The sequence below is a fragment of the Odontesthes bonariensis genome, chromosome 7, assembly GCF_027942865.1.
Source record: "Odontesthes bonariensis isolate fOdoBon6 chromosome 7, fOdoBon6.hap1, whole genome shotgun sequence".
Taxonomy (NCBI): domain Eukaryota; kingdom Metazoa; phylum Chordata; class Actinopteri; order Atheriniformes; family Atherinopsidae; genus Odontesthes; species Odontesthes bonariensis.
Genome location: NC_134512.1, coordinates 17,239,646 through 17,266,977, shown reverse-complemented (window position 1 = coordinate 17,266,977; position 27,332 = coordinate 17,239,646). Strand labels below are relative to the sequence as shown.

Here is a 27,332-nt window from a genome sequence, read left to right as displayed (position 1 = left end):
ACAGCCGAGCCTACGTGTTCACAAACTCACCCTCGGTGCTCCCAGTGCAAGTAATGCTGAATGTTTTCCAGGGATCTGGTTGATTGAAGCCAGTCTGTTACTCATACAGTTCATTTATTGCACTTATCAACACCAGATAACAGTACTGTGAGATCCTATGTGTTCATCCTTTTGACTTTGTGGAGCCACACTACAAGAGCAAAGTAAAAAGAGAAAAAAAAGAGTAAACAGCTCGAGCCGGTACTTTCCCTAACCTGTGCGAAGCACCTTGCTGTGTGTGAACCGACTCCACCTGAACATGTTGAATTTGATCCATGTGTGTGGTCACTCCCCTGGTTACAAAGACTGGGATCTTTCCCTCCCACTTTGTCTGCTCTTGTGATCAAACCCATTTAGTTGCTGCAAGTCGTTCAAGATTAGGAACTGGAAACCGCTGGCTGCCCTTGGAGCATTTTGCATTTTTACGTTGTAAATGGTAAGCTCCTACAGTCAACTGAGTGTGGGATTGTTTGCGTACCCTCACCTGCAAGAATTCCCTTGGAATGTTGAAAAGCCCCCACAAAGGCCCCATTCACTGGTGGGGTGGAGGAGGTGGAGGAGGAGGAGGAGCCAGGAGATAAATAAGAACTCTCTCACACAAAGACAAGAGTGGAACATCACTCTACAGAGATAGCTTCCTGAGTTAACAACAAACATATAACTACAAATAAAGTGACTGTGGGCTTGGCAAATTATTTTTCGGTCCGTTTAATGTGGGAAACAATGAATTTCTAATAATTAGTTGCAGTTATCTCGTAATTTTTTAGTGATGATGTGATAAAGCATTGAAAATGCCAGGCTTCAGAGATACACAAAAGCAAATGAACACATTAAGGTACAGACCACTGAATGATTTCTTTATGTCATCATGCACCAGAGGGGGGCAATAGAGACAACAAGTAGGGCTCGTGACAGTTTAGAAACTACCACAATCTCCCTATCCCAGTCTACTGATGACACGTTATTGATGTTGAGTTATTGCAGGTCTTGTATTAACTGAGTTCAGTCTGCTATCTTTGAATATATGAATGTAAGGTATTATTTGCAACCTCTTATACAAGATGAAATCTAAGTAATTCAACAAAAACTGCATCAACATTTGACTTCAGTGAGCTCAAAAAGAAGAACAAATATCAAAAATATGTCATAGTTTTATTGGAATTTTACATATTTTATATATCAAAACCTCTAAAAACAAACAGTAGAGCTACAAGCATAACTGTTGATCCAAGCTGTGATGTATATATTGTCATCTTCCTCTGGTCTACATGGCAGCACTGCTGCATGTGTGAGAATAGAACGGGATTTAAAAAAGAGAACAGGAAATAACACAAGAGCACTGGCTATAGAGATGTGGCTGTGGGCAAAATGATAGAACACACACACACACACACACACACACACACACATACACACACACACGCACACACAGGAAAAACCAAACAACCCCTCCCCCAAAAAAACAAAAGAAATAAAGTAAAAAGAGTCCAAAGGTGGTCTTTGTTGTTCATAGGAAAGAGAGTTTCTGAGCAGTCTTTCTTTGAAGTGTCCAGCCTCAATCACTGAGTAGTATACATTTTGGTATAAATAGTTGTATGTGTTTGAAGATTAAAAGGACAAAAATTAGGTCCATTTAATAAGGATAATTTCTATTTAGACCCCAGGTAACTGCAGCAAGGAGATACAGCAGGAGGGATGTGGCCCCAGGCACAAATAGGAGAAGCTAATCTGGATAGTTCTCCCCCTCCCTCTGCCACCCTCTGTCTATCCCTCCCTGTCTTGCCCTGCAGCTCTCTTCATACTGCTGTATTGTTGCGTTTCAGTTCACTGGGTGAAGGTGGGATGCGGTCTCCAAGCTTTGTAAAGCTGGTAGAATGGCTAGGCTTTGTAGAGGGCCCCTCATCACCGGGCGCTCTCGATCGTGCAGGCAGGGTGGAGCACCGGGCTTTGCCTCTGGAGCGTGGCAGCTGAGTGGGAGGGCCTTTTAACACAAAAAGTTCACTTGAGGCTTGGGGCTGTTGGGCCAATGGCTGCTGTGGAGATGATGGTGATGTAGAGGTGTGTGGGGGCGTGAACGGGTTGGGTGATGCTGATGAGGAAGAGGCCAAGGGAACAAGGGGAGTTAATGTGGCCTGCTGATGGAACCGTGTGAGGCTGGTGGAGTGGCTGGGTCTTGGCAGGCTGTAACAAGCCTCAGTCCCTCTGTGGCGGGAAGGCAGGGTGGAGCAGCGGGACTTTGCTCTTGAGTTTGGCTCTCTGGGAGGAGGAGCAATTAGTGAAAAGCTCTTTGTTTCAACATCTGATGATGTAATTTCAGTTCTGGAGCCCTTTAGACTCTGGGATGAGCCTCTTTTAGATGAAGGAAGTGACTGAGACTCCTTCTCTTTCTGGAGATCTTGTTTGGACTCTGAACGGGGAGGCTCATTTTCAACAGCTGTGCTTGATGAGGGCTCTTCATCTGAAAAACAGAATATAGAAAAATTAAACATAAGTGAGACTGGCTTACTTTATGTGCAACATTAGTATCAACAGGGCTCAAGCATCAATAATGATATTAAAAAGGTTGAGAAGAACAAGAAAAAGCTGAAATTATGAGATGACACATGGGGTTTTCTCCTCTCACCTAACAGGCCCAGCTCGCTCATGAAAGAGTCCAAATCTACTGTAAAATTTTCCTCAGCTGGCTTCGTTTCACCTTCATTTTCATCTTCCTTTTCATCTTCCTGTTCATCTTCCTTTTCATCTTCCTTTCTTTGTCCTCCTTCCTCTATTTCCTCTCCTCTATCCTCCTCTTTACCCGCTTTTCCATCCTCTTCTTTCTCTTCACCATCTTCTTCGATTTCTTTGCCCTCTGCCCCTCCAACTTCATCACTTCTCTCGTCATCTCGCTCTTCTTGTCCTTTACCTTCAACTTCTACGATTGACTTCTCAACCTCCAGATCGCAGTCATCAGACCCTCCCGGTTCATCCAAATTGATCTCAACCCTCACTTCTCCCCCATGCTCCTCCTCCTCCACTTGGTGCACTTCTTCCTCTTCTGAAGGGGCCTCCACCACAATGTCTATATCAGCAGGTAAACAGGGCGTTGAGCTTTTTGGGGCGTGAGTTTTGGCACATGCTTCTTGGTCTTGATTAAGTAGAAACTCCTTTAGCGCCATATTCTCTTTTTTCAGCTGTTCCCGCAGGGATCGTGGTACATCTGGGATCAACCAAGCAACCAACATGCTGAGGAACATGGCGAGATTCTGTAAAAAAAATAAAAAGACAAGGAAACGTGTGTTCTTCTTTTCCAATTGAATTTTGAGGATATGCTTGAGAGCGTATTCCCCAAACTGTCACCCCAGTTGCTTAATAATCTATGAAATATAGCAAGAACATAAGTGTCATGGCTTTTATTAGCAAGGAGGAATGAACACAATCTTTCTGATATTTCAATATATAGGGATGCACTGCTCTGCTGGAGCAGCTCTGGGGTGAGTCTGGTCTGAAATGTCAAACAGACATAAGCAAATTAGTTTCTTAATGTTTCTGCCAGCAGATACAGAAAATTAGTGAGGACTAAAACTCGCTATATTGTATCATTGTATTAACTCTAACTTGATGCTTCCCAACATTAATTGCTGTTGAACATTCTTTAAATGACCCCACTTATTGCAGTCATAAAAAAAGAGAGCGGTAGAAACATATTGCTATGAGTTCAGTCTGCATCAGCAGCTATTAGGGGAGAGCTGCACCAGTGCTTACCAACTAATCTATAAAATTATGCATTGTCACATTAAAATGTCAGAGCTGACTGGAAATTTTCAGATCACTGAGAGCTTTTTTTTTTTCTTCTTTTTAAGGAGACAAAAAATCCTTCAATTAGATATTTATAGCAAAGTGGCCAAGCCGGATTTTACAAGAAGGCAAATGCTGGGAATTTGGCCAAATGTATATGAATAACTCTCAAGACTAAAAGAAGCTAAATCCTTTTATCTGATAAAACAATGACAGAAGTATTTGGCCACAATTCAAAACAATGTGTATGCAGAAAACCAAGAGTATAATCTGGATATAATCATGCTATGGATTAGTCCAACAAGACAACAACGTAAAGCATGCAGCCAGGAAAACACAGGAGTGGCTATTAGATTACTCTGTGAAAGTCCTGAATTGACCCAGGCAGAATCCAAAACTGAACTAAGGAGGGACTTGCGCACTGACACTCCCCATTCAGCATGGTTGAAATTTCCCAAAGCAGGCCTGCTAAAATAGAAGGATTATTCCCCAGACTCGAGGTTGTCATTGTTGTCAGAGGTGTTTTACTTAAGTACTAAGAGATACATCTGAGCTGGGTTTATTGATGGAGGCATTAAAAACAACCTGAAATAAGATGCTGGCATCGAATCTTAAGGAAACATACAATTTTCAAAATAATTTAGATTTCTAAGCTTTGACATTTCATATTGCTCATAAATTAAACACTATATCTAATGAATTAAAAGACATTCATGGATATTAAAAAAAAAACCCAAAAAGACTTCAGAGACTAGACAGATTTAGACTAAATTTAAAATAACCTCTATTGCAAATACTATTTTGATACCTGGAAGAATATTACAAAGGCCAGTCTTGCAGCCAGGACAGACCAGTACTGTTTGGAGAAGGTGTAGGCATCTGGGCCCCATGGTGGATCTCTATAGTCCTTATACCTAAAAAAAAAAATCTGAGTCAGTGAGGAGAAGCAAGGGGGAACCTATGTCAGCATGACTGAATGCAGACAGAAAAAAATCAGGGGATGGGAAGATTTTCCTTTAGTAAGACCCTGCAATCCATGACACATTTTACAGTAAAGGAAGAGTTAAGCTGCTGGCTAAGGGATTTAAAGGAAGATCCAGGTGGGTCAAGGGTAAGAGAGCCACTCTGACCTGCACATGGTCACTCCGGTGATGAGCGTGGTGGTTGGTGCTGTGCCAAGAGGAAAATTGCTGACATTAAAGTAGGAGAGTGAGTGCTCTGTGTAGCCGCTCATGGTGCCATTTCCACTGTACATATACTGGTAGACCATTCGTGGAACAAACTCTGATGTGAAGGAGATGACGAATGCCTAAAACAAAAGAAAACAAGTAGTGAAACTTATATTACATCACAACATAATACATCTCCAATTCCTACTGGCACACCAGCTAAATCCGCCATATCCAACTGTATAGCCTGAAAACTTCTTTCAGACATATACTCACAATCTGACATCAGTGATAACAAAGGCCTTCTACTATGAGTCTGGAAGTTCTCTTTGTCTCTGTTGGGATGAAGCGACTGAGATGAGGACACTTACATGTCAAACCAAAAAAATCTTTAGGTTCAATTTGGGTTGGAGTCACAACCTTAACGTTTAAATATTTGGTCTGATTATCATGGGCATAATAAACATGTTCTCCACGTGAAGGCTTACAGATGCCAGCCACTTCACAAATCAGCAGCAGCATACAGAGCAATGCCCCATTAAAGTTAAGGAAGGAGAAGATTAACTGCTTAAGATGTGCAACAAATTACAGTAAAGGAAAACCAAAAAATAAGGAGGTATTAGGCCATTATGTGCCATGAGGACAGCTTAAGTTTTACATGGCATTGAGTCTACTCCACTGGAATTCTACCAAAGAGACTCAAGGGTGGCACAGTGCTACTTAAAATGTTTTACCCAAATCTCCCAAATGTTTTCAATTAGTCTGAAAGATGGTGAATTTAAAGCCAATGGCTTATGATGTTTAGCACGCTGTTCAGTGAACCCTATGACAAATGTAAATGTACTTTATTTATACAGCCCTTTACAGACAATCCTTACGATGTACCAAAGTGCCTTACATCAGGTAATAAAAAAAAAGAGAAGAATAAGTAAAAACAAATAAAAACAATAAAAGAACAGTGAAAGAAATAAAATACAACAAAATCGAATAAGATAAAATAAAATAAAAGTGTCACAATACTACTGGGTATTAAAAGCAATCCTAAATAAGTAGATTTTTAGCTTAGATTTGAAGAGGCAAAGGACAAGTACATCCAATCCAATCCAAAACTAATTAGCAAAATGTCCCCCCACAGCATAACTGACACATAAAATCCACTAAAGGGGTTTTGTCACCCCTTTGTAGTGAACAGAAATGCAAAACTCACCTGTACAAAAATGAAATTAAAAAGAAATACTCAACATTTTCGTCTGATCTAAATGATCAAATGCATACAGCAAAACTTCCTGCCAAAAAAAGTCATTTGGAAGTAATTTTTTTATTTTCCAGGTTGCACAAAGATGTGGCTGCAGAAGTGGCACGTACCACGTTAGAACAATTCTGCCAGGGATAAAAAAAAAAAAAAGCTGCACACAGAAAAGACACAAACAAACACACACATGCACACTTACATTGGTAATGACAGAGAACTTGCTGATTCCACAGAGAAAGTTGTACCAAATCCCTGGAGACAGCATGTGCATGAAAAGAGACAAATAGTGAAAGGGAAGCGTGTCCATCCACATGTATGTGCGTGTTTGTGTCAATGTATGTGTGTATGTGGAAAGGAAAGGAAACAGATGATCAGAGTAAAGAAAATTAAACTGATTAAAAGTTCCACGATAAATTTTTCACATTCACACAGAAACAAAGCAGGGATGTTCTCATGTGTGATTTGTACCTATGTCTTTACACCTCACAGCATCGGGCCGCCGGAGCTCAGTGACAAATTTTGCGGCGTCGAGGCGGATCTCAATGACATTGTTGAGTAAAGCAAATGCAGGTGCCAGAGGGAAGGAAGCCACGAACAGAGACACAAATCCGTACTGGATTACTGTAGATATTAAGACACATGAAGACATAATCAGAATTATACTGTGCAGTTCCAGAAGAGAGAGAATCAGTGAAAAAGTAACTTACTCATTTCCATGTACTCTGGGCTGACACCTTCGAATGGTTCAAGGGCAAAATCTTTGTCAAACTGTTGCTTTGGTCTCCTCTCCTCTGTTTCATTCTCCTCATTCTCTGCTGCTCTTTTCTTTCCTTTTTGCTCCTGTATTGTTCTGTGCATCTTTTTCAGCTTACTAAAAAGAGAGAACATAAATTACAGAGAAAAATAGTAAATAGATTATGGTTTCCATAAAAATGATCACGCTACTGTATTTACAGCACATGTATGTATGAAGTCAGTACAAAGAACTAATGACGGTATAAAGTAAAAAGATTAGATTTGAAATGATGACGCTTGAATTAAACTGGTTTTAAAAAAGTGTATGTCTTTAAAGTTTGATGCCAGAAACTCACTTAAAAATGACGAGACAGTGGCAAAAAACATGCACCCAATGTAACGTTTCTTCGGTTAGGTTGAGAAGCAAAATTTCAGTAACATGACCACATTAAAAAGTGTCTTCCAGTACACAAAAAAAACAAAACAATATCCAGACGTGTGAACGCTCTCACAACTGGAAGGGGAACCCTGCTCTGAAAGAACATGGCCACTTATTCTGCAGTGTCTATGACTGAAAGGTCTTATCTGTCACAATGATGACAGGAACGAAACAGTACTGTAATCTGATGTGTCTGCACTTGTCAGATCAGAGCTTTGTAAAAGGTACGTTTTTGGGACCCGATACAGCAGAACACGTGCCTGCCTTCTTCCAGAACAGGGAGCATTTTTAGCATAAAACTGAAAAACTTTGTGGATCTGCAGTGTGAAAGAAAAAAGACAACAAAAGAGGCCCCCTACTCCTGAGTGGCTGAAAAAAACATTTTCCTTTCAAAGCTACAGTTATTGTTATCCTCAGATCCCAAAAGTTTTGTTAAAAGAGGTAGTACAGTACAGACAGCTAAAAGTGACGCTTTTCTAAAAATATATAGTTCGAATCAAATTCAGAATGAGCATTACATTTCTAAAACAATTCAAACTTTGATTCGTTGTCTTTGTTGTACAGTGTGTGGTTTGAATACAGAATAGTTACAAACAGGGCTATAAGAACATGTATATTGTATATACATACGGAATGAGAATCTCAAACACATTGTTTTGAATGAGCTGCTTTCCAAGCATTATCATGCTGAGTTGGATGCACAGCTCAATGAGGCAGCCTGGAGGAGCACACTGTGGATTGCAAAACACAGGTTTACTTAAAATAGAGATGCGACTTTGTCTAACATATACATACTGAAAGACAATAATCAGTAATGTGGGAGGCAGCGCCTACCTCCTCCATGCGATAGTCTCCAAAGACGTAAACGTGATCACCGGGCCGCCCAACAAATCTGGGAAAAGAAGACCAAGTCAAACAATAAAGAATGAAGACAGACGACAGTTTAAATTTACTGAAGAAAGAAAAGTAAATACGCACCTGCCCTTGAAGAAGGCAACATAGAAAATAGGTGCAAAGGCGTTCATGGATTTCAGGAAGAAAGACTTGAAAATTAACCTCTCTTCAAACTCTTCCTCTGTCTTTGGAAGCTCTGTTGGAAAGAGGGAGGGTTTTATACTGGGGTCATCAATATAATGAAAGAAAATATCTAAGTCACCTGCTGTGCACTCTGAATGACTGCACTGTTGAACAATTTAACACACCAGGTGAGTACCAGTTAGCTTTTTTATCTTATACGGAGTGTATTTCAATCTTTTTTTCCTAAAATTAATAAATGCATAATATCTTGAGCTGTTTTTGCTGTGATTTTATGCTCTGATCACATACATTGTAATACATTTAGCACATTATGTTCATGCTACAATTCATGTAATTGTCTTGTGCCTGCAGTCAAATCAGTCAGTTCATACAGGATACTTTTAATTCATATATGCCCTGCAATACAGCCCTGAATCTAAAATTCATACTTTTAACAGCTAAAAAAATGATAAAATAAACCTAAAAATATCTTTGACGTTTACTTTCATCAATATGACAACTTTTGGTGCTGCCATGACTTTGGTTTGTGAGTACTATAAATCAATTGTTGGTCAACTTGTTTCACCGCTCCGTTTCATCACCACATTCTTTTTCTCCAGGTCAACATATGTCCCACAAGAAAAAAAAAAAAAAAAAATCGAAATAAATTTGTAAACCATCCGCCTTGTGATAGGATTAAATGCAGTACCAAGCTCGGTCAGCCACACTGCAATGGCTCCATAAACTTCTTCCAACACCAGAACGACCAGCATGTTGAGGATGATCCCCGTGGTGGTGACCGTCATCCTCACACTGGCCTTGGCTTCTGGATCAGGGTTCATGGACCACACACTCAACATGCAGACCCGGTAAACTACCACCCCAAACACCGCTGAGCAGGTTACGAAGATCTGAACACGCAAAAAACATGTTCACACAACAAGAAAAGGTTAAAAGAAATGAAATACGATGATTATGATATATTCTAACAGTCTATTTTGAGAATGTTAATATTGTTTTGCTGATTAATGTTATTATTTTCATCACTGTTTTGTTTATTTTTATTGAGTACCAACACTTCTTTTTTCAAATATATAATAATAATAATCAATATCATCAATGATAATATAATATAATAATCAAACAGAATAAAATGAAATAAACAAAAAATAAATAATAATAAAATGAATTAACAGATGACTTAGGGTCACCAGTGTTGGCACGTTAGATTGATGTGAAATGAAAAGTTGAATTTGGAAAAATTTAAAACTGTATGTCAATAAATGAACAACCAAACACGTAATGAAAAATAACAGTAATGACCCCTTTCAACTGTTAATCCATCCGAGCAAATCCACCTGAGCAATTTCAAATGATTAACAGGGGGATCAACAAAGAGACAGATGGCAAATGGAAAAGTGAGAATATGAAGAGAGCATTGATGCAGTACCAGCAGTAGTAGGGTGGACACATTGATGAGATAACCTGACAGGTGATCCTCAATGTCCAGTGACTCAGGCTCTTGCTGTGAAAAAACCCCCAAAAAACCCCAAAACATGCACGTTACTGTGCTGCACTGAAAAATGACGCACACAAACCTTTATAAATGCTTCAGTGCACTGCAGGGTGTGATGAGCTGTAATACTGAGCACATGTTCTGCACAAACACACGCACACACACGCTATGTAAATGATGTGGCAGGTGCATGTTTGCCATCTGAAAGGACAGAAATCTCCTCCCCTTCTTCCTCCCCCTCCCCCTCTTTCAGTCTCCATCAGTAATCTGGGCTAATCTCAGGCAGGTAAGCTGCTTTGGACTCAACCACACACTGCAGGTGAGGGGGGGGGGGGTTCGTTATGTATCAACATAAACTCATACACACAGAATATACATACATTTGTCATATATGAACAATTAAAATGAGGATATGCGTTTTTGTGACACGCCCGCCCCCCAGCAGCCTTGTCTGCTTAGTGCACTTCCAGAGCAGTGCAGTGATACCTGGGAGGCCAGCATCTGGTCTGTTTCTCCATCTGCACCATCTCCAGCTTGAGTCAGCTAAAGCAGAGAATAAAAACAGTGTGAGTGAAAGTACAAACTTTACAGTTTGTTGCAAATTACAAAACACAGATAGATTTTACCTTCTTTTTTGATTGTGTTTTGATCTTAGCTTTTTTCTCCTGAAGAGCTTCTTCATATTCAGGCCTCAGCTCATCCTGTAGTGCACACACGCACACGCACACAGACATGAATGTTTTAAATCTTCTTTTTTTTTTCTACAACTTCATGCTATAGTTGTTTCAGTTGTGGTCATCAATATATCTACTAAAAAAAACATGCTTTTATGATACAGTAAGGAAAGTAAAGCAAGTCTCAGTTATGTATGTAGCTTTAGATCTCTGAATTTATATATATTATATTACATTTTAATATACATGTATATAATGTATTTTTATTACATTATGAACATTATGAATACATTTTGAAAAATAATACCGCCTCTTGAATCCTGTTTTTATTCACTACTTTTGTCAAAGTGGGTACATTAAATGTGTATTAAAAATTTCCCACCTGGACTCGCTCCTTCAGGCAGCAGACGGTTACATGAAAGACAGAGAGGGGAAGAGAAAACGGCATAGCTGCATGAGACTGTGACTGTTTGATTTGCGACCCCGCTCTGTCATCTTATCCAACAAGTGCCCTTTAAGGCCAATCCCATTACAGCCCTTCACAGGGTTAATGCATGTATACATGGCTGGCCACGAGTATAGCCTTTTTTTAGTTCACAGGTAATGGACAGATGACGATCGTCTGGGAAAACCACGACTGTCATCATGATCGACCCGGGTGAATGGTGATAAACAAATGGCTGAAAAAGACTAAATCATTTCTGTTCACGTGACGTGACAAAGAAAAATTATATGAAATGTTTTAAGTTTCTATTCTCATGTAAAACAATGCACACATGGTTTTCATGGTTTTTGAATACCTCCTCATCCTCCAAGCTCGTCAGGTCCCACGTATGTCTCAGACACATCTGCCGCCTCTTCCAGTGCTCAAGGAAACACGCAGCTGCAAAGGCAATAGACACAAAGAAATAGTTCAAAATAACTGAAAAAGAAACTCAAACTCTGACTTTTAAACAACTTTTGACTGACCAGGCCAGTCAAACAAACCAGTGCCGCATGTAGTTAACAACTGTATTTATAAGAGCATTAGGAAGCCGAGTTCAATACCGATTTCAAATAAGCAAACACAACCAAGTAAACTTCTTTTTTAAACCACACATTTGCATTAAGTATTCACTCACTGTTAGTGGTGGCTTTTAGGTAACAGCTTGATGTTATAGTTCTCATAGTAACACTAACTATTGCTGTGACTTGTTGTGCATCCTCTCAGGAAACTGACCCCCCCCCCCCCCCCCCCCCAACCAATACACTGTAAAGCACTCTACGTGTGCTATGAATATGAGACTACATTTTAACTTAGCTCTGTCTCTGGTACTAACACTCAAAAAAAACTCTGTAAAATACACATCCTTTCTATAGTAGACTCCTGTATAGTTTTCTCCTCTATAGGATCAGCAGCAGTGTGAAACTGCGGTTATTGAGAGGAAAAAGTAAAAAAGTCTCCACATATATGTAAAGCACACACTGTAGGGGATAGATTGGTACTGAACTGAGGAAGGCTGCATCCAGCACTGAGTAGCAAAGGGTTGCAGATCTTATCAAAAGAAGCACAACAACTGTTTACACAGCTGACCTAGGGTCGCTTAAGAAAAAAAACAGAAGTGCTGAGTGTAAATCCTCACTCTCTGCTTATAAATCGTCCACTTGGGATTTGTAATCCGGGTCGCACGGATTTGAAAACAACTTCCATCTTCAAAACAAAAAGGAATGGCGTGTGTGTGCAGCAACTGAGCGCTGCTTCTGAAATGGTTTTGGTGCACTTCGCAATTTTTCTGCTGCAACCATCTGGCTCCCACATTTATCATTTTATCCTTTCAACTGTTTTTCACTTGAGTTTTGTCTTTTAAGAGGACAAGACCCAATCCCTCCTTTACTCGTCTCATATACCCGAGTTTGATAAAAAAAAAAAAATTCTTGTGACAATATTCAGTGTTTTCTCATTTTTAACATGTATTCTTTCCTTTTTAGGTGAAGGTCTTTGACTCAACTTCTGCTGTTTTAAAGCGTTCAACAGCAGTGTTTAATTCTTTCTTCATTGGTTTGGTCTATCTTGGCTCACAGTGGGTGATTTAAAAATATGTTTCCTATCTTTGTCTGGGAGTTAGTCAATTTAAATGACTTTACTTGCTGTAACACCATCAGGGAAGTGTATAGTTACCCCACAGCGACATGAAAATGGCAAAGAGGACAGTAGCTCCATTGTCAAACAGGTATGAAGCCCGGGCCAGTGAGCACACCGTACTCAGACGCCAGTAGTCACACACCGCATCGCACAGTGGACACATTGTGATGTTCAGGTTGTCATCACATGACTCCTGACTAAAATACGCGTGAAAAAGCAACACAATATGGAAAACAATATTAATTCTTTCATGGTGGTAATGTCATAGTAATTTAATGAGCATAATAATTACTATAATTTGAATGGAAACTCTCTGCATACCTTGGTACACTGGTATCCACAGTAAATATGCCATACAGGAAGACAATGATGCCCAGCACAGAGGGGGGGATGAGGAGCTGAGTATAAACACCCAGCCAGGCAAAATACAACCCAATCTGTTCTCCAAAGTACTCCCTGTAAACACAGATTTATATGTCAACCAGAGTTAAGCCATTTTAGACACTGTAAACTTTCATTTTTAACTTAAGGCTGAAAATATTAATCTAATCTGTCGATGCACTCCAGAACCTAGGAGAATAACTACTTTTGACCTTAATAACCCCATGGTAACAAACTGTGATAACCAGAGACATTTCAAACATTTTGCCTCACTGTTGCCTCAGAGGCATCACTTTGGTATTTGTGACTTTGACAGCATTGCAATCACAGACTAAGCTGGGAATTAGTTGTGGTTTGCTTTTTACCTTATCAGGTCGACAGGCTGATATTTGAACATGACTCCATAGTTGGCCCATTCTTCATGTAGGACCTGGAGGATGGAGGACACATTACATAGGACCAATCTACCAGTTAATAGTTAAAGACTGTGTAGGCATTGATTATTGTTAATATGAAAACCCTGGTGCTTTGATTGTGTGATGTAGAGACTATGTCAAAACAAGGTGTTGACTGCTTTTTTTTACTTGTGTCCTTTAAATATCTCAATACCATGTGAACATGTTAATAAGGCTGAAATGTTTACATTTTATTAAAGGTTGCTTTGAATAATTAAATATGCAGAATGCAAATGCACTTCAGAAGTCGAGCTATGGTTCTAACTCTACTTGGCCATTTAACTAGACTACTTGCCTTGCCACAGTACCTCTACCCCTTGTGGTTATACTTTGCTACTAGCCTCTTCTTTTTCTATGTAGTGGCTTATTCAAAAGCCAGGCTTATTCATAGCCCATGTCAGAAACTATGAAGCATGTGCAGAACGCCTAGGCCAACTTGAGTTCCCCTGAACTTAAAGTATACATGCAAGAGTAATTCATCTCCCAGCTGTAACTGTTAATCCAACTTTAAGAAATTCCATTGAGAATGATTCCACATGCAAACATGTTTACCTGAGTTTTAAAAGACTGGTTTTAGTTGGACTAACTCAATAATCATTTTTATTGTTTTAATATACTGATTGGTTTGATTAGTACAAAGCTAAAAGGCTTAAAAATATATTAAAGATATTCAACAAGTTAAATCAGTAAATACAAGATTGAAAAGGATTTAAAACAAGCTCCACTTCTGAATAAGCACCTGCGTGATGTTTGGTAATCAGCCCGAAATACTGGATTACTTGGAGATTTCACCAGTTTTTAACTGTAAAATCATCAAATGCACTTCATACATTTGTTACTGGCCGGGACTTCAGCTGTGAGGGGAGACATCTGAATTCTAACATCACACAAATTAGTCACCATGACATGATGCAGATGATGAAGGCCTGCCCTGTTTTGTAGGGTCAAGAACAATTGGCTATGTAAGCCAAAAATTATGCATTTAAAATCTGTTCACGCCTCAAAAAATGGCCTCATCTGGGGTGACCCTATCAACTAGGTCATGCCAATTATTTGAAAATATTTAAACAAGATTACTTCCGAAGATTACTTCCGACGGGCTCACCACCCGTGGGAGGGGCCAAGGGGGTCGGGTGCAGTGTGAGCTGGGTGGCAGCCGAAGGCTGAGACCTGGGCGGTCTGATCCTGGGCTACTGAAACTGGCTCTTGGGACGTGGAACGTCACCTCTCTGTTGGGGAAGGAGCCTGAGCTGGTGCGCGAGGCTGAACGGTTCCAACTAGATATAGTCGGACTCACCTCGACGCATGGCTTGAGCTCCGGAACCAGCCTCCTCGAGAGGGGTTGGACTCTCTTCCACTCTGGAGTTGCCCGTGGTGAGAGGCGCAGAGCAGGTGTGGGCATACTTATTGCCCCCCCGGCTGTGCGCCTGTACATTGGGGTTTACCCCGGTGGACGAGAGGGTAGCCTCCCTCCGCCTTAGGGTGGGGGGACGTGTCCTGACTGTTGTTTGTGCTTATGCACCGAACAGCAGTTCAAAGTACCCACACTTTTTGGAGTCCCTGGAGGATGCACTGGAGAGTGCTCCTCCAGGAGACTCCCTCGTCCTGCTGGGGGACCTCAATGCTCATGTGGGCAATGACAGTGAGACCTGGAAAGGGGTGATTGGGAGGAACGGCCCCCGATCTGAATCAGAGTGGTGTTTTGTTATTAGCCTTATGTGCTCGTCACGGACTGTCCATAACGAACACCATGTTTAGGCATAAGGGTCGGACCCCTCTTTAAAAAGGGGGACTGGAGGGTGTGTTCCAACTATAGGGGGATCACACTCCTAAGCCTTCCTGCTAAGGTCTATTCGGGGGTACTGGAGAGGAGGATCCGCCGGATAGTCGAATCTCGGATTCAGGAGGTGCAGTGTGGTTTTCGTCCTGGCCGTGGAACAGTAGACCAGCTCTATACCCTCAGCAGGATCCTGGAGGGAGCATGGGAGTTTGCCCAACCGGTCTACATGTGTTTTGTGGACATGGAGAAGGCGTTCGACCGTGTCCCTCGGGGACTCTTGTGGGGGGTGCTCCGGGAGTATGGAGTGCCGGACTCCTTGATATGGGCTGTTCGGTCTCTGTATGACCGGTGTCAGAGTTTGGTCCGCATTGCCGGCAGTAAGTTGGACATGTTTCCTGTGAGGGTTGGACTCCGTCAGGGCTGCCCTTTGTCACCGATTCTGTTCATAATTTTTATGGACAAAATTTCTTGTCGCAGCCAGGGCGTCGAGGGGGTCCGTTTTGGCGTCCTCAGAATCGGGTCTCTGCTTTTTACGGACGATGTGGTTCTGTTGGCGGCGTCGGGCCGTGACCTTCAGCTCTCACTGGAGCGGTTCGCAGCCGAGTGTGAAGCAGCTGGGATGAGAATCAGCACCTCCAAATCCGAGACCATGGTCTTCGGCCGGAAAAGGGTGGAATGCTCTCTCCGGGTCAGGAATGAGATCCTTCCCCAAGTGGAGGAGTTCAAGTATCTCGGGGTCTTGTTCACGAGTGGGGGACGAATGGAGCAGGAGATTGACAGACGGATTGGTGCGGCGTCTGCAGTGATGCGGGCTCTGCACCGGCCCGTCATGGTGAAGAAGGAGCTGAGCCAGAAGGCGAAGCTCTCGATTTACCGGTCAATCTATGTTCCTACCCTCACCTATGGTCACGAGCTGTGGGTAGTGACCGAAAGAATGAGATTGCAAATACAAGAGGCCGAAATGAGTTTCCTCCGCAGGGTGTCTGGGCTCTCCCTTAGAGATAGGGTGAGAAGCTCGGTCATCCAGGAGGGGCTCGGAGTAGAACCGCTGCTCCTCCGCATTGAGAGGAATCAGATGAGGTGGCTCGGGCATCTGGTTAGGATGCATCCTGGACGCCTCCCCGGTGAGGTGTTCCGGGCCCGTCCCACTGGGAGGAGGCCCCGGGGGAGACCCAGGACACGTTGGAGAGACTATGTTTCTCGGCTGGCCTGGGAACGCCTCGGAGTCCCCCCAGAAGAGCTGGAGGAAGTGGCCGGGGACAGGGACGTCTGGGTTTCTCTGCTTAAGCTGCTGCCCCCGCGACCCGATCCCCGGACAAGCGGAAGATGATGGATGGTTGGATGGATAAACAAGATTATTTTTCTGAACACAATCAGAGTTCACTTAACTCACCTGTCTGTCATTTCGCTGATCTTTCCGTCCTCTCCTTGTGAATGACCCCTGGAAAAAAAAAAGAGACCAGCTTACAATTATATCTAATGCAGTGTGATTCAGTCAGCACGCTACATCCAATTTATGCTGGCATACATGTGTAATTGGTGGTGATTCTGCTCAAGTTATGTTAAAAAACAAAGACTATCCCTGGCATCCCAACTCCACAGCAGAGCTTGAGATTCTGCAATTCTTTCCTTGACATCAATCAAAACTTATAAATACTTTGAGGATGAGGCACCATTACAAAATACTGTAACTGAGCTAAAAGGGAAAATTAATTTAAAAAAAAAATTAAAACTATAAAATGAATGAATGTTTCACTTAAACACTGAATTTGTAAAACATTTTTCTACACTGGTTTGGAAAGACATTTGCTGACAATTACTACACTTTCTCACATCTGTTGTAAGTCGTAACCATGCTAGCTGGAAAGTTGTCTAAATGTGGAAGCAGCTCATTGAACTTTTTAAAAACCTAAATAATGTCCAAAATACGATTCAGGTCCAAAGGAGTTGAAGAGAAGACATCTAGGATGCAGTGCAGGAGCAAAATGGAAAGCAAGGAGGAACAAATTGAAACCATTTCATCCCATGTTCATTGGCAGATATAATGGAAGAGTTGGGAGGACTGATGAGGACATAGTGAGAAAATCAGTATTCAAGTATTATTGAAGTATTATGTGTCTCAGTGATAAATGGCAGCAGTACCTGCTACTTCTCCCTACAGTATATATATACATATATATATATATATATGAAACAAGAGAAGAATGCTGTCATGGTGATATGGCCAGGTTAAAAGACAGCAACCTGAGTGACACTCACAACTCTGACTTTCAGCACAACATAGCTCACTAAGACACTAATCTTGCTTTGTAGTACATCCTTATGCTGACGTTGCATGATGCCGTCGGCTCAGTTGTGAGCAAGCAGAAAACCCAACAGCCCAGTGCATTAATGGGGATCTCTGGAGATTTCAACCACACGTCCATCTGCTGCACTTCAGACTTTCCGACAGTTTGTCACCATTTTTTTATTTTTCAATTTATTTGTAAGTTTTTATTTTATTTTGTTTTGTTTTTCATTTTGTCATCTTTTCTCTTCTTATGAAGTCGTCTTATTCTGTGGAACAGACTGGTCATGGACTTAAAGGCCACTGATTGGACAGAAAGAAACCTGTGTGCAGAACTAACTTAGAGGCTCTTTTGAAAATCTAATGGTCCATGTAAAGGTTTGGAATAGTATTATTCCATCGTTCCTGTTCCACACTTCTTCTCCATAAACATCCATAAATACTGAGTAATCCATACTGTACGACATATTTAAGTAATCTATTAACTTAAACTGAAACAAGTGAGTGTATTGTCAAGTGGAGCTAGTGTCTTTGTTCACTCACGTCATGTAGAGGAAAGGCAGAGTCATAAACACCCCGTGCCAGCAATGAGTTGATGCCTTATAATACGAAAAGGAAATGGAACACACAGTTAGGTTTTGGAACAGTGACAATGGCTAACCATACATTTATCAGAAAAAGAAAGAAAAAAACGTTCAAACACACCTGTGGTTTGGCAAGTACGTGTACAGGTAGTGCGTGAAATAATCTCTGCAACCTAGAAGAACGCATAGCATTGTAAAGAAATGGTAGGTGAGCTCACCTGCATACAGTACAAAAAAACTTACTCAAATTGACAAAATTAGAAAAATATTTTCTGTGGACTCACAATTCTGCTCCGTGTTGCATTGTCAAATAAAGTCGCTGTTGACTTGATGTCATACCTGCAGGAAATTACAAGAATGCGTGCATGTGCAACATCAGTGCAAGTACTATGAATAGATATATGCCCAAGTATGACATATATTTAAGATTTGTATTTGCAGATATGATAAGTTTGTGATAGCCTCACCACACTGATACAGATAACTATGAATAAGGATTTCCTGTGGATATCAGTGTTTTATCTTCCTCAGTACAAACAACTTATACAATTTCTCCTGCTATCTGTGTGACAGCCCGTGTACTCACAGGTGGAGCTTGTCTCTGATGAAAGGGTGTTTGAGGGTTTTGAGTTGGACGTGGGACTTTGAGTCTTTGTGGATTTCAAGTTCAGATACATCAGGTTGAAAGGGTTTATTCAGTTTGGTGACAATAGAATCCCACATTCCAGCAATGCCTGTTCGCTTCCGCAATTCACATTTCTGCTCAAAAAAAACACAGGTGAAGCACACTTTGATCATAGTTACTCTGTCCCATTCTATAGCTCTCCGACATACGTCTCCTGTTCAAATGGTCAAAACATACAGCAAGAACATCAACAACCCGAGTAAAAAAAATTGCTGACCTTTTTGACAGGAACTTTGATTTTCTGGAGCTCTGCTTCTCGACTCAGTATTGACCACGGGATGTGCAGCCTAATAAACGTTATGCCATTTGACCTCTGCACATAAACAGTGTAATAAGAAATCTTAACAGCAGAAAACATATTTAGTATAGACTATGTGTCTGTCTGCAACACTTTACAATAAGGGAGAATGTTTTTCTAGGTTATCAGGGAACAAATGAAGAATGATCATTTATTAATTTTCAATAATCTCTACCAATTCCACATCAATGACTATATCATAGACAATGATGAGTTCATGGAAAACAGACCCAGAGATCATATATTAATGAATTTTAGGAAACAATTAGTCCATGAGTTTAGGTGAATCAATATTATTGATAATTTCCTTCAAGTGGTTCCAGATTAACTGTGAAGCAGCCTGTGAACTAAACCAAACTAATCATGACCCAACTGACCCTGTTTTTGTTTACCCCGAGTAATACAAATTATTCCTTGACTGGTCTCTCATTACTTAGTTACTTCTTCACAAGTACCCTGGGATGCACAAAACAGTATTTACAGTTTAAGTAACTGGAAATGAATAAGTTGTAACTAATTTTGAGTTCATCAGGATCATGAAGAAAGTGGTCGTCATGACTGGAATGAATAAACTAATCATTACCTAAATTTTCAATTATTTTACATAACATATTCCAGTCTATTTTCTTCCATTAGGACTCACTAGAGAAAAACGTATTAACAATTCATCAATTAAATTGTTATCCTTGACTCACATCTTAATCAACTTATCATTAAGTAACCAGCAACTAATCATAAACTACTTAAAACCAGAGTGAAAATAACTTTTTTTCAGCTTCTTGGTAAATCATTAAAAGATTACTTGTCTTGCAATCAAGATGGTGCTAATTCTAAATCCAACAAAACACTTTTGTGAATTTGAAATTTCAGCAGAACTAAAACAGAGGGTTTATTTATATATTTATTGTCATATCTTTAAGACTTTTAAAGCTGCAGTCGGCAGGTTTTCAAAATTGCGAGTCTAAAGTCGGAAAATTCGAACTGATACAACTTTCAGGTCCCTCCCCCAACCTCTAATAAGCTCCGAATCGCCCCCCAAACCCCTCCCCCTCTGTGGACGAGGTTGTGCACGTGAGTTCACACCAGTGTGAGCGCACACAAGCTGGGGCAGACTCACGCTCAGCAGCGTGTGCACAAGCTGTGATTGACAGGTAGGATTCCTCCACCCTAACTTGATTGGTTAAAAACAGCCGGGAGCGCTCGGTTTTTGCAAGCATGATTACAGGCTTCAGAGGGAGCTACAGATTTCGTTATTTTTTCTAAACAGCCTATTTAATATTCTACTTCCAGAATCCCATGACAGTTCAAGCTAATATGACTAAAAAAAAGTTGCTGACTGCCGCTTTAAATAAGGACACACTGACTTGGCCTTGCAGTTCATTGTTAATAACCTTGCACTGGTTTTAATGTTTTGTTTTGTTAAACTTGCTCCTATCATCTTAGTGCTTTGTTTCTAAATGTTTTATCTATTTTTTCATTCTGAATTTTAATGTGTCATGATAATATTATAGATTGTTACACAATGTGCTGTCTTGCAGAACATCATCACTTTGGCCCAGCTAAACTACAAACTTTAGGCCCTTTAAAACAGTGATAGCCCTGTAAGCCCTGTTCAGTGCTACAATGAGACAGTATCTACTGTGATCTAAACATCACCATATTATCAAGTTTGATCATGTGAAAGGTGACTAGTTATGACTGAGGTTCTGCATCAGGAACTTCCAGGCTACTCATGTAATCACTGAACTGAACTCAGTGATTACTCGCTATTTATCTAATGTTTTCAGCAGTTTTTCAGTGACAATAAAGGTCCATAACAGTTCCTCTATCTTAGAGCTTATCCAACCCTAAACAGAGACAGATAATAATTATTTGAAAAATAATTTTAGGTGAAATATAACAAGATATACAATAATAAACTCTTTGACGTTGCAAATATTCAGAAGTATCTTAAACACATACTCTAAGGCAGTGTACATCCTTCTAACCATTCAATATACACAATTAACCCAAAGTAGCCCTTAAATTCCATAATTTCCCAACAAGTCTACTTCTGAATAATGAGTCACTCACTAAGAATGTCCTGTAATCTTTGGCTAAAGTTACTATGTACAAAGTACACACAGAGAGCAGCAAGCCTACAAACACGTAGCCGTTCATGTACACACACTGGCATGTATAGAATAACAACAACAAAAAAAAACCATACACACAGGCACACGCACACACATATTTGCACATATAGTGAAGTATCGGACATGAGGAAATACATGCAATATACTCATTTGGTTCTTAGTGAAGGGAAAAGCAAACACACCTCTTTGTCCCGCTCAATCTCCAGTCCAGCCTCCAGCAGTCCTGCTTCAAACTCATCTCTCATTGAGGCCTTTTCCTCCTCAGACAGCTTTGACTCCTCTGCATCACCTGCAGCTGCACCTACCTCCGCAGACTCTGCTTCTGCTTCCAATCGACTTGGCATTAATATTGGCACACTCCCATTGGATGTGATGGAGGGACGATGTTTAGCTGCCCGTCTTTTTTTGTAGCAAAGAACATAGTCCACTTTTCTATTACCATTGGCAAAAAAAAGTCCAGGTCCTATTTCGATGCCAGACTCCTAAAAACAAGCACAGGATAACATTTGGATATATGATAAGTTAAAGGTATAGATAATACTACAGCATCAAAATATGACATCTGGCAAAATTCAATGTCTGTCATTCCTAGGAGCAGAAACCAGAGCTGAGAGAGAGGTGCAATATTGCTGCTGATATGGGGATGGGTATGAGCACTCGGGAGCATACCAGCGGCGGAGGATCTTCACTTTCAGGAAGGTTGACAGGCCCTCCATTGGGCGCATCGAGTCCAAACCCGGACAGAGATCGGGCCAATGTAACAAGTGTCGCTGAGTGAAAGGACGATGACTCACTCATTGCTGTGGTGAAGGGTATATGCTCTTTTTCGTTTCATCCCTTTGTTGGAAAAAGAAAGGAAAAACAGGAGTTCAGTATTGATTACCTGGGAATGCTTTTTAAATACTTACTTTTTAAATGAGTGGTGTAACCACTCATTTGTGTTGTCCCCCTTTAAAACAAACCCGAATCAAGACTTCTTAACCTTTGCTCATGCAATTTTGTGCATCAGTTAGCGGAACATTTTCTGTTTAAAAGTTTGTGTTACTTCCAATCATCTGCTTTGCAAAATTAATACTTATTAGGTAGATACATACAGTATACCTTATGATGATTGAGAATTCCATTGATATTCTCCTCTCAACTGTAAAACGCAATTATTATAAAAAGTCATGTACGTAAAGAAAACATTGCATTTTCTGATTCGTTTTTCCAAAAGTAGAAATAGAATTCCATCTGCTCCCATCCGTTAAGCTATCTGAATATAATGTCAAATATTTGTGTGAGAAAACACACAGTGGTAGCAAGACTCACACATCAAATCTAAGCCAAAGTTAAGCTGTCTTGTCGCTGCTTTTTCACTCAGTTGAAGCTGTGGGCTCAGATTAAGCACACACAGAAATCCAGGCGGCACAGTTTACAATCTGTTGGGGTAATTTGGTCACTGGGCTCATTCTTTGGATCTGAGGAATGAAGTGGTAAGTGATGATAGAGTGGTTAAGTCTCACAACATTACAAGCACATGAGCATCCCCAGATTTGCATCCACAGAGAAAAAATGGAACAGTTACGATCCTACGGTGCAGTCTCGCCACTGTTTATCAAGTCCTTAAAATGATTTTTTTTTAATAATAATAGTTCAACACCAGACTTAGACATGCCTGTCTGTGCTTGTGAGACCACTGTGATTTATTTTATTTTTTTTGGATCAGGCTTCAGTTATTCAAAGGTTGTGTCAATCCATTCATGTCATGTCAAATCTTCTTTCTCAGAAATGTGCTTAAACATAAATAAAAACAATTTCCCACACATTTGTTCCATTTCCTTTCATCTCTCACTTTACAGCTGAGAGTAAAAACAACCTGCTTGTAACAACGGGCCAAATATTCTACTTAAAACAAATTGTACAGGTAGTATAGGCATGCATTGTGCATGCGTTTTCTACAGCTTCTCTCTGATGCGTCAAACAAAACATGAGACAAAAATCTACAACAAAACTACATTTCTGACTGCTCATCAACAAAAGCAGAAATAATCCTCTTGCAAAGCACATTTCACACCCAACAACAAACACAGTGGCATATTCATCCCAAAGACCTAAAAAAAGAACATTTCACAAATTGTAACATTTCAGATTTAATTTATGGTGTTCCCGTTCTTTGTGAGATGCTGCTTTGCTGTATCTTCTGTTTTTTAGCTACTCAAGAGTCTCCATATATAGGAGCGGATTACATCAGAAACATATCAGGGTGTCGTCACTCAGTGCCCATCTCTTAAGATGGTAAGAAACTTCATGCCGGAAATGCTCTGTACACCACACACACACAATGGTCCCACAACAGATTAGATCATGCTCTGCCCACCTCACACACTGATGAAAGCCATCAGACATGTAAACAAACAAGCAGTCAACCAAACTGCGTGTTGACACGGTACGAAGTGCTTTAACAGGCAATCTCCTTACCTATAGGTACCAACATCCAAGATAATCCCAGTTAAACAAGTATTAGCAAGCAGACTGAAGATGGAAATGGAGAATATTAGTCTCTTAGAGTTCAACTCTTAACTCCTGAGGACACAGGAATATCTCAATGAGTGGTTGAATCCCGCTGGCTGGAGACTCCCTTTAAACCAAGTGATGTGCTGTCGTGGCCCACTGTCACACGATATGGACCTCTAGTCGTTAAAAAGTCATGTTTTCATCTGCACTGCACCAGGACACTTATTGAGGCTAATTTTGTTGGAGTCTTGGTTTATGATGACATGTTGTTCATGCAGGCATCAGGATCAGCCCTTGCATACTGTTAATCAACATCTATCACCTGTGACAGTTACAACAAATTGTGACCTCTAAGTCAGATCAATTTCTAAAGTGCTGGCTGTTTTTTTAAGAGCTCATATTGTCCCCATTCACTAGTTTAGCATTTTATTTTAGGGGGTCAACAAAAATAATTTTACATAATTTAAAGTTCTCATAGTGTACACTGCTGAGGCACCTCTTCACCTTCTGTTTAAAATGCTCTGTCTCTTTAAGCGCCCCTGCTCTGATAAATTAGCCGATTGGTCAAAACTGGCAGAGTTCCCAATAATTCATTCTTTGTTTGAGGCCAAAGACAGCACTAAATAGGAATTATTCACTGATGCCTATTTTTCCATCTCGACAGTCTGCCAGCCCCTTTTTGTTCGTAAGGTCTTTGGTTTACATTCTGCCTTGGCAGCGCCTTTTGTTTATCTAAATAAAACCTTCGTCGTAACTGCCCGTCCTCACCTCCTCCCTCTGGAAGTCCTGCATTTGCGTCCTCGACCTCCTGCTTCTCCGCCATCTGTGACAGGGGCCGTTTAAGCACGAGAGAGAAAGCCCTACTTGTGTGTGCGTGTATTGGGTTTTCTGACTTAACAGATTTTTAAAGTTTACAAAAATAAATCAATCAATACTAATAATATAGAGCACACTTTGATTACCTCATTGCTGTCTGTGAAAGCGAATTCTTTTCTAATATGCTTGAATGACTGGATTACATTACAAGTGCATTAAAGCTTTGAAAATCCAATTTCATGTGCACCTGCAAGCAGGAACAACATTCAAAACAATCAAAAGTTTGACTTATCTTTATCATTTGGCCAGTTTAGGTTTTTTAATGCTTTATCTTAAGTCAAGGCCATCTGGTTTTCGCTGATTGATCTGATTTCAATTTTAACTATTGTGCTGATATTGTCTAGTTAATATCCTGATTCATGATTTTCATCCAGGTTTTTCCTGTTTGTACATTGTGAATGATGGCTTCATACTTAAATGTATTTTGAATAATAATAATAGTAATGGTGATAATAATAATGATAATAATCATCATCATCAATTAAACAAAAGATGGTCTGAGTGATTCAGCTGAGACCCACTGGGGGCTTCAAGCTTGAACTCTTATCTCATCTGCATTTAGCCTCACGTTCCATGTGTGGCGGATTACTCACTGAGCTTATTAGTCATGATACCTTTCTGTCAGTGGCTGATACTCTTGCTGCTTTCATGAATGTTTACATTGCCCATGTAAATCACAGCTCGTGAGACCGTAACTCCATTGATAGGCTCTTATTCCTCAAAATGTGTATTCCTAAAATGTGATTTTAAATGTTATGCATTTATGTTAGACTGTCTTAAATCTATAACTGTTCCAAATTTCTTCATCACATGAAACTTAACCAGGAATGGGTTATTCTCTTTACCCTGTTAAACTGTTGAAACTTATGTTACTTTGGTGAAATAATTTCCACAACAGAAGCCAAAATGGACCAATGTGCAATCTGTTTATAATATTAGATATTATAAAGTGTCTTCAGGAGCACTTACTTATATCTTAAGGAGGGCAAAAAAAAAGAAAAAAAATCTGTTAGGGGAAAAAACAAAAAGTCACAACATGGAGGCTATAATAGTCCACTGGAAACTAGTTTGAACCCAAATGTAGGTGCGTGACTGCCTGAAACAGTCGTCCTCCTGCCCTTCTCGCCCCTTTGCATCTTCTATCCTCTTAATCCTTCGGGTTCCCTTGATCTTTGTTGAGCAGGGAAACATCCTGGTTTCATTTTCATTAAATAAATCGTGTATCTCATTTGATGATGCGGATCATGCCCATAAACAGATATCTGACTCTTTTCTTTCAGGCTATTTTGCCCTCAAATATTTAAATTTAAAAATCTAAGATTAGCTTGGCTATTCCTACTTATGCATTCCGCTATTCAAAAGTTCAAATCACTTTCATTGGGCCTCTATATGAACCTTTACTGTTAAACAGGCACAAGATGGAGTGCGCAAGTGGCGTGTGCGCCTGGGCGCGGGGCTTAAAAGCCTGTAAGCTTGCTGTCAGCTCAACAACGACCGAGGCTGGAGAGTCAGCTGCACCCTCACACAAACGGGGCAGCTGCTATAATACCGCACACCTAAAATGCAGCAGGTCACACATCACCAATTCAAACAGATTCTTGTTCCTTCCTCCTACCATAACAACAATCATACAAAAGCGTTTTCAGCTCTGTGCAAAATCACTCTGGCGTGCACCAAACTTTCACTTTGCCAAAACACTCGGATTTGTTTTTAGAAAAGCTACTTTAAGAGAAAAGCATCAACATCACGGACTACTTCAAATTGATTAATCTCCACATGTACTCATTAAACCCTAGGCTGTTGTCTCGTGCTTCTTTTTCCCCCATTTAATCAAATTCTCACGGGTGCAACAATTGTGCGTAACCAGATGATCGGATGTAAAAGAAACAAAACAGCCATGGCTCCCCGCTGCACAGTTTGACCACACGGGGATTCAAACATTAAAACAAAGACACCGGTTAAGCTTTGTTTATCTGGTAGGCTGCTCACAGGCTGGTATTTAAAAAACACGAGTGCTAAAGTACGAAATTACGCTGCCAAGAGGCGACAGCAGAGGACAGATAAAACAGAGGAAGCAGCGAAGGTCAAGATTTAATTGCGCCTAATATCAAAGCATGTAAAATATAAACTCACCAGTGCGCGCAGAGGAACAGTTCTTCGTTAGGGAGATGAATGATAAGATATTGCTGCGAGATGGTGAGATGGTGGACAATCCGCGCGCGCTCCCGGAGCCACGGGCTTATTGCGCGCGAACAGGACGGCTAATTCCCCTGACCGTTCCATACGGAAAGGAAGGGAGGTGTGAGGCATATTAGCGAGCTGTGCGTGTGCGTAAACCAGCAGGGAACAAAGAGCTTACAGGTGATCAGAGTTAAAACTGAACCTCTGCTTCCCTCTGCAGAAAATAAAATCATGATAATAATAATTATAATGGTTTGCACCGTCGCCTCACAGCAAGAGGGTTTCTGGTTCGAATCCCATCTGGGGCCTTTATGTGTGGAGTTTGCAGGTTCTCCCCGTGTATGCGTGGGTACTCACTCCGGCTTCCTCCCACCGTCCAAAAAGATGCATGTTAGGTTAATCAGTGATTTTAAATGGCCCCTAGGAGTGAGTGT

General features: G+C 40.6%; 1 protein-coding gene across 1 annotated transcript; it reads right to left on the bottom strand.

Annotated features, from left to right (window-relative positions):
- Positions 1-1,277: 1,277 nt before the first annotated feature.
- ano2a (anoctamin 2a) lies at positions 1,278-24,664 on the bottom strand. Its single transcript, XM_075471168.1, has 28 exons — positions 24,610-24,664; positions 22,015-22,166; positions 21,528-21,827; positions 19,130-19,225; positions 18,814-18,986; positions 18,512-18,566; positions 18,349-18,400; positions 18,187-18,242; positions 16,750-16,797; positions 13,487-13,551; positions 13,062-13,196; positions 12,777-12,937; positions 11,419-11,501; positions 11,001-11,012; positions 10,571-10,645; positions 10,431-10,487; positions 9,879-9,953; positions 9,138-9,339; positions 8,390-8,501; positions 8,246-8,303; positions 8,042-8,142; positions 6,945-7,108; positions 6,706-6,858; positions 6,437-6,489; positions 4,947-5,125; positions 4,625-4,730; positions 2,663-3,284; positions 1,278-2,497 (listed from the first exon to the last, which is right to left on the bottom strand). Exons 1-28 carry the CDS (start codon positions 24,662-24,664, stop codon positions 1,836-1,838), a joined length of 4,062 nt encoding a protein of 1,353 aa, XP_075327283.1. The 3' UTR covers positions 1,278-1,835.
- Between the last annotated feature and the right edge of the window lie 2,668 nt (positions 24,665-27,332).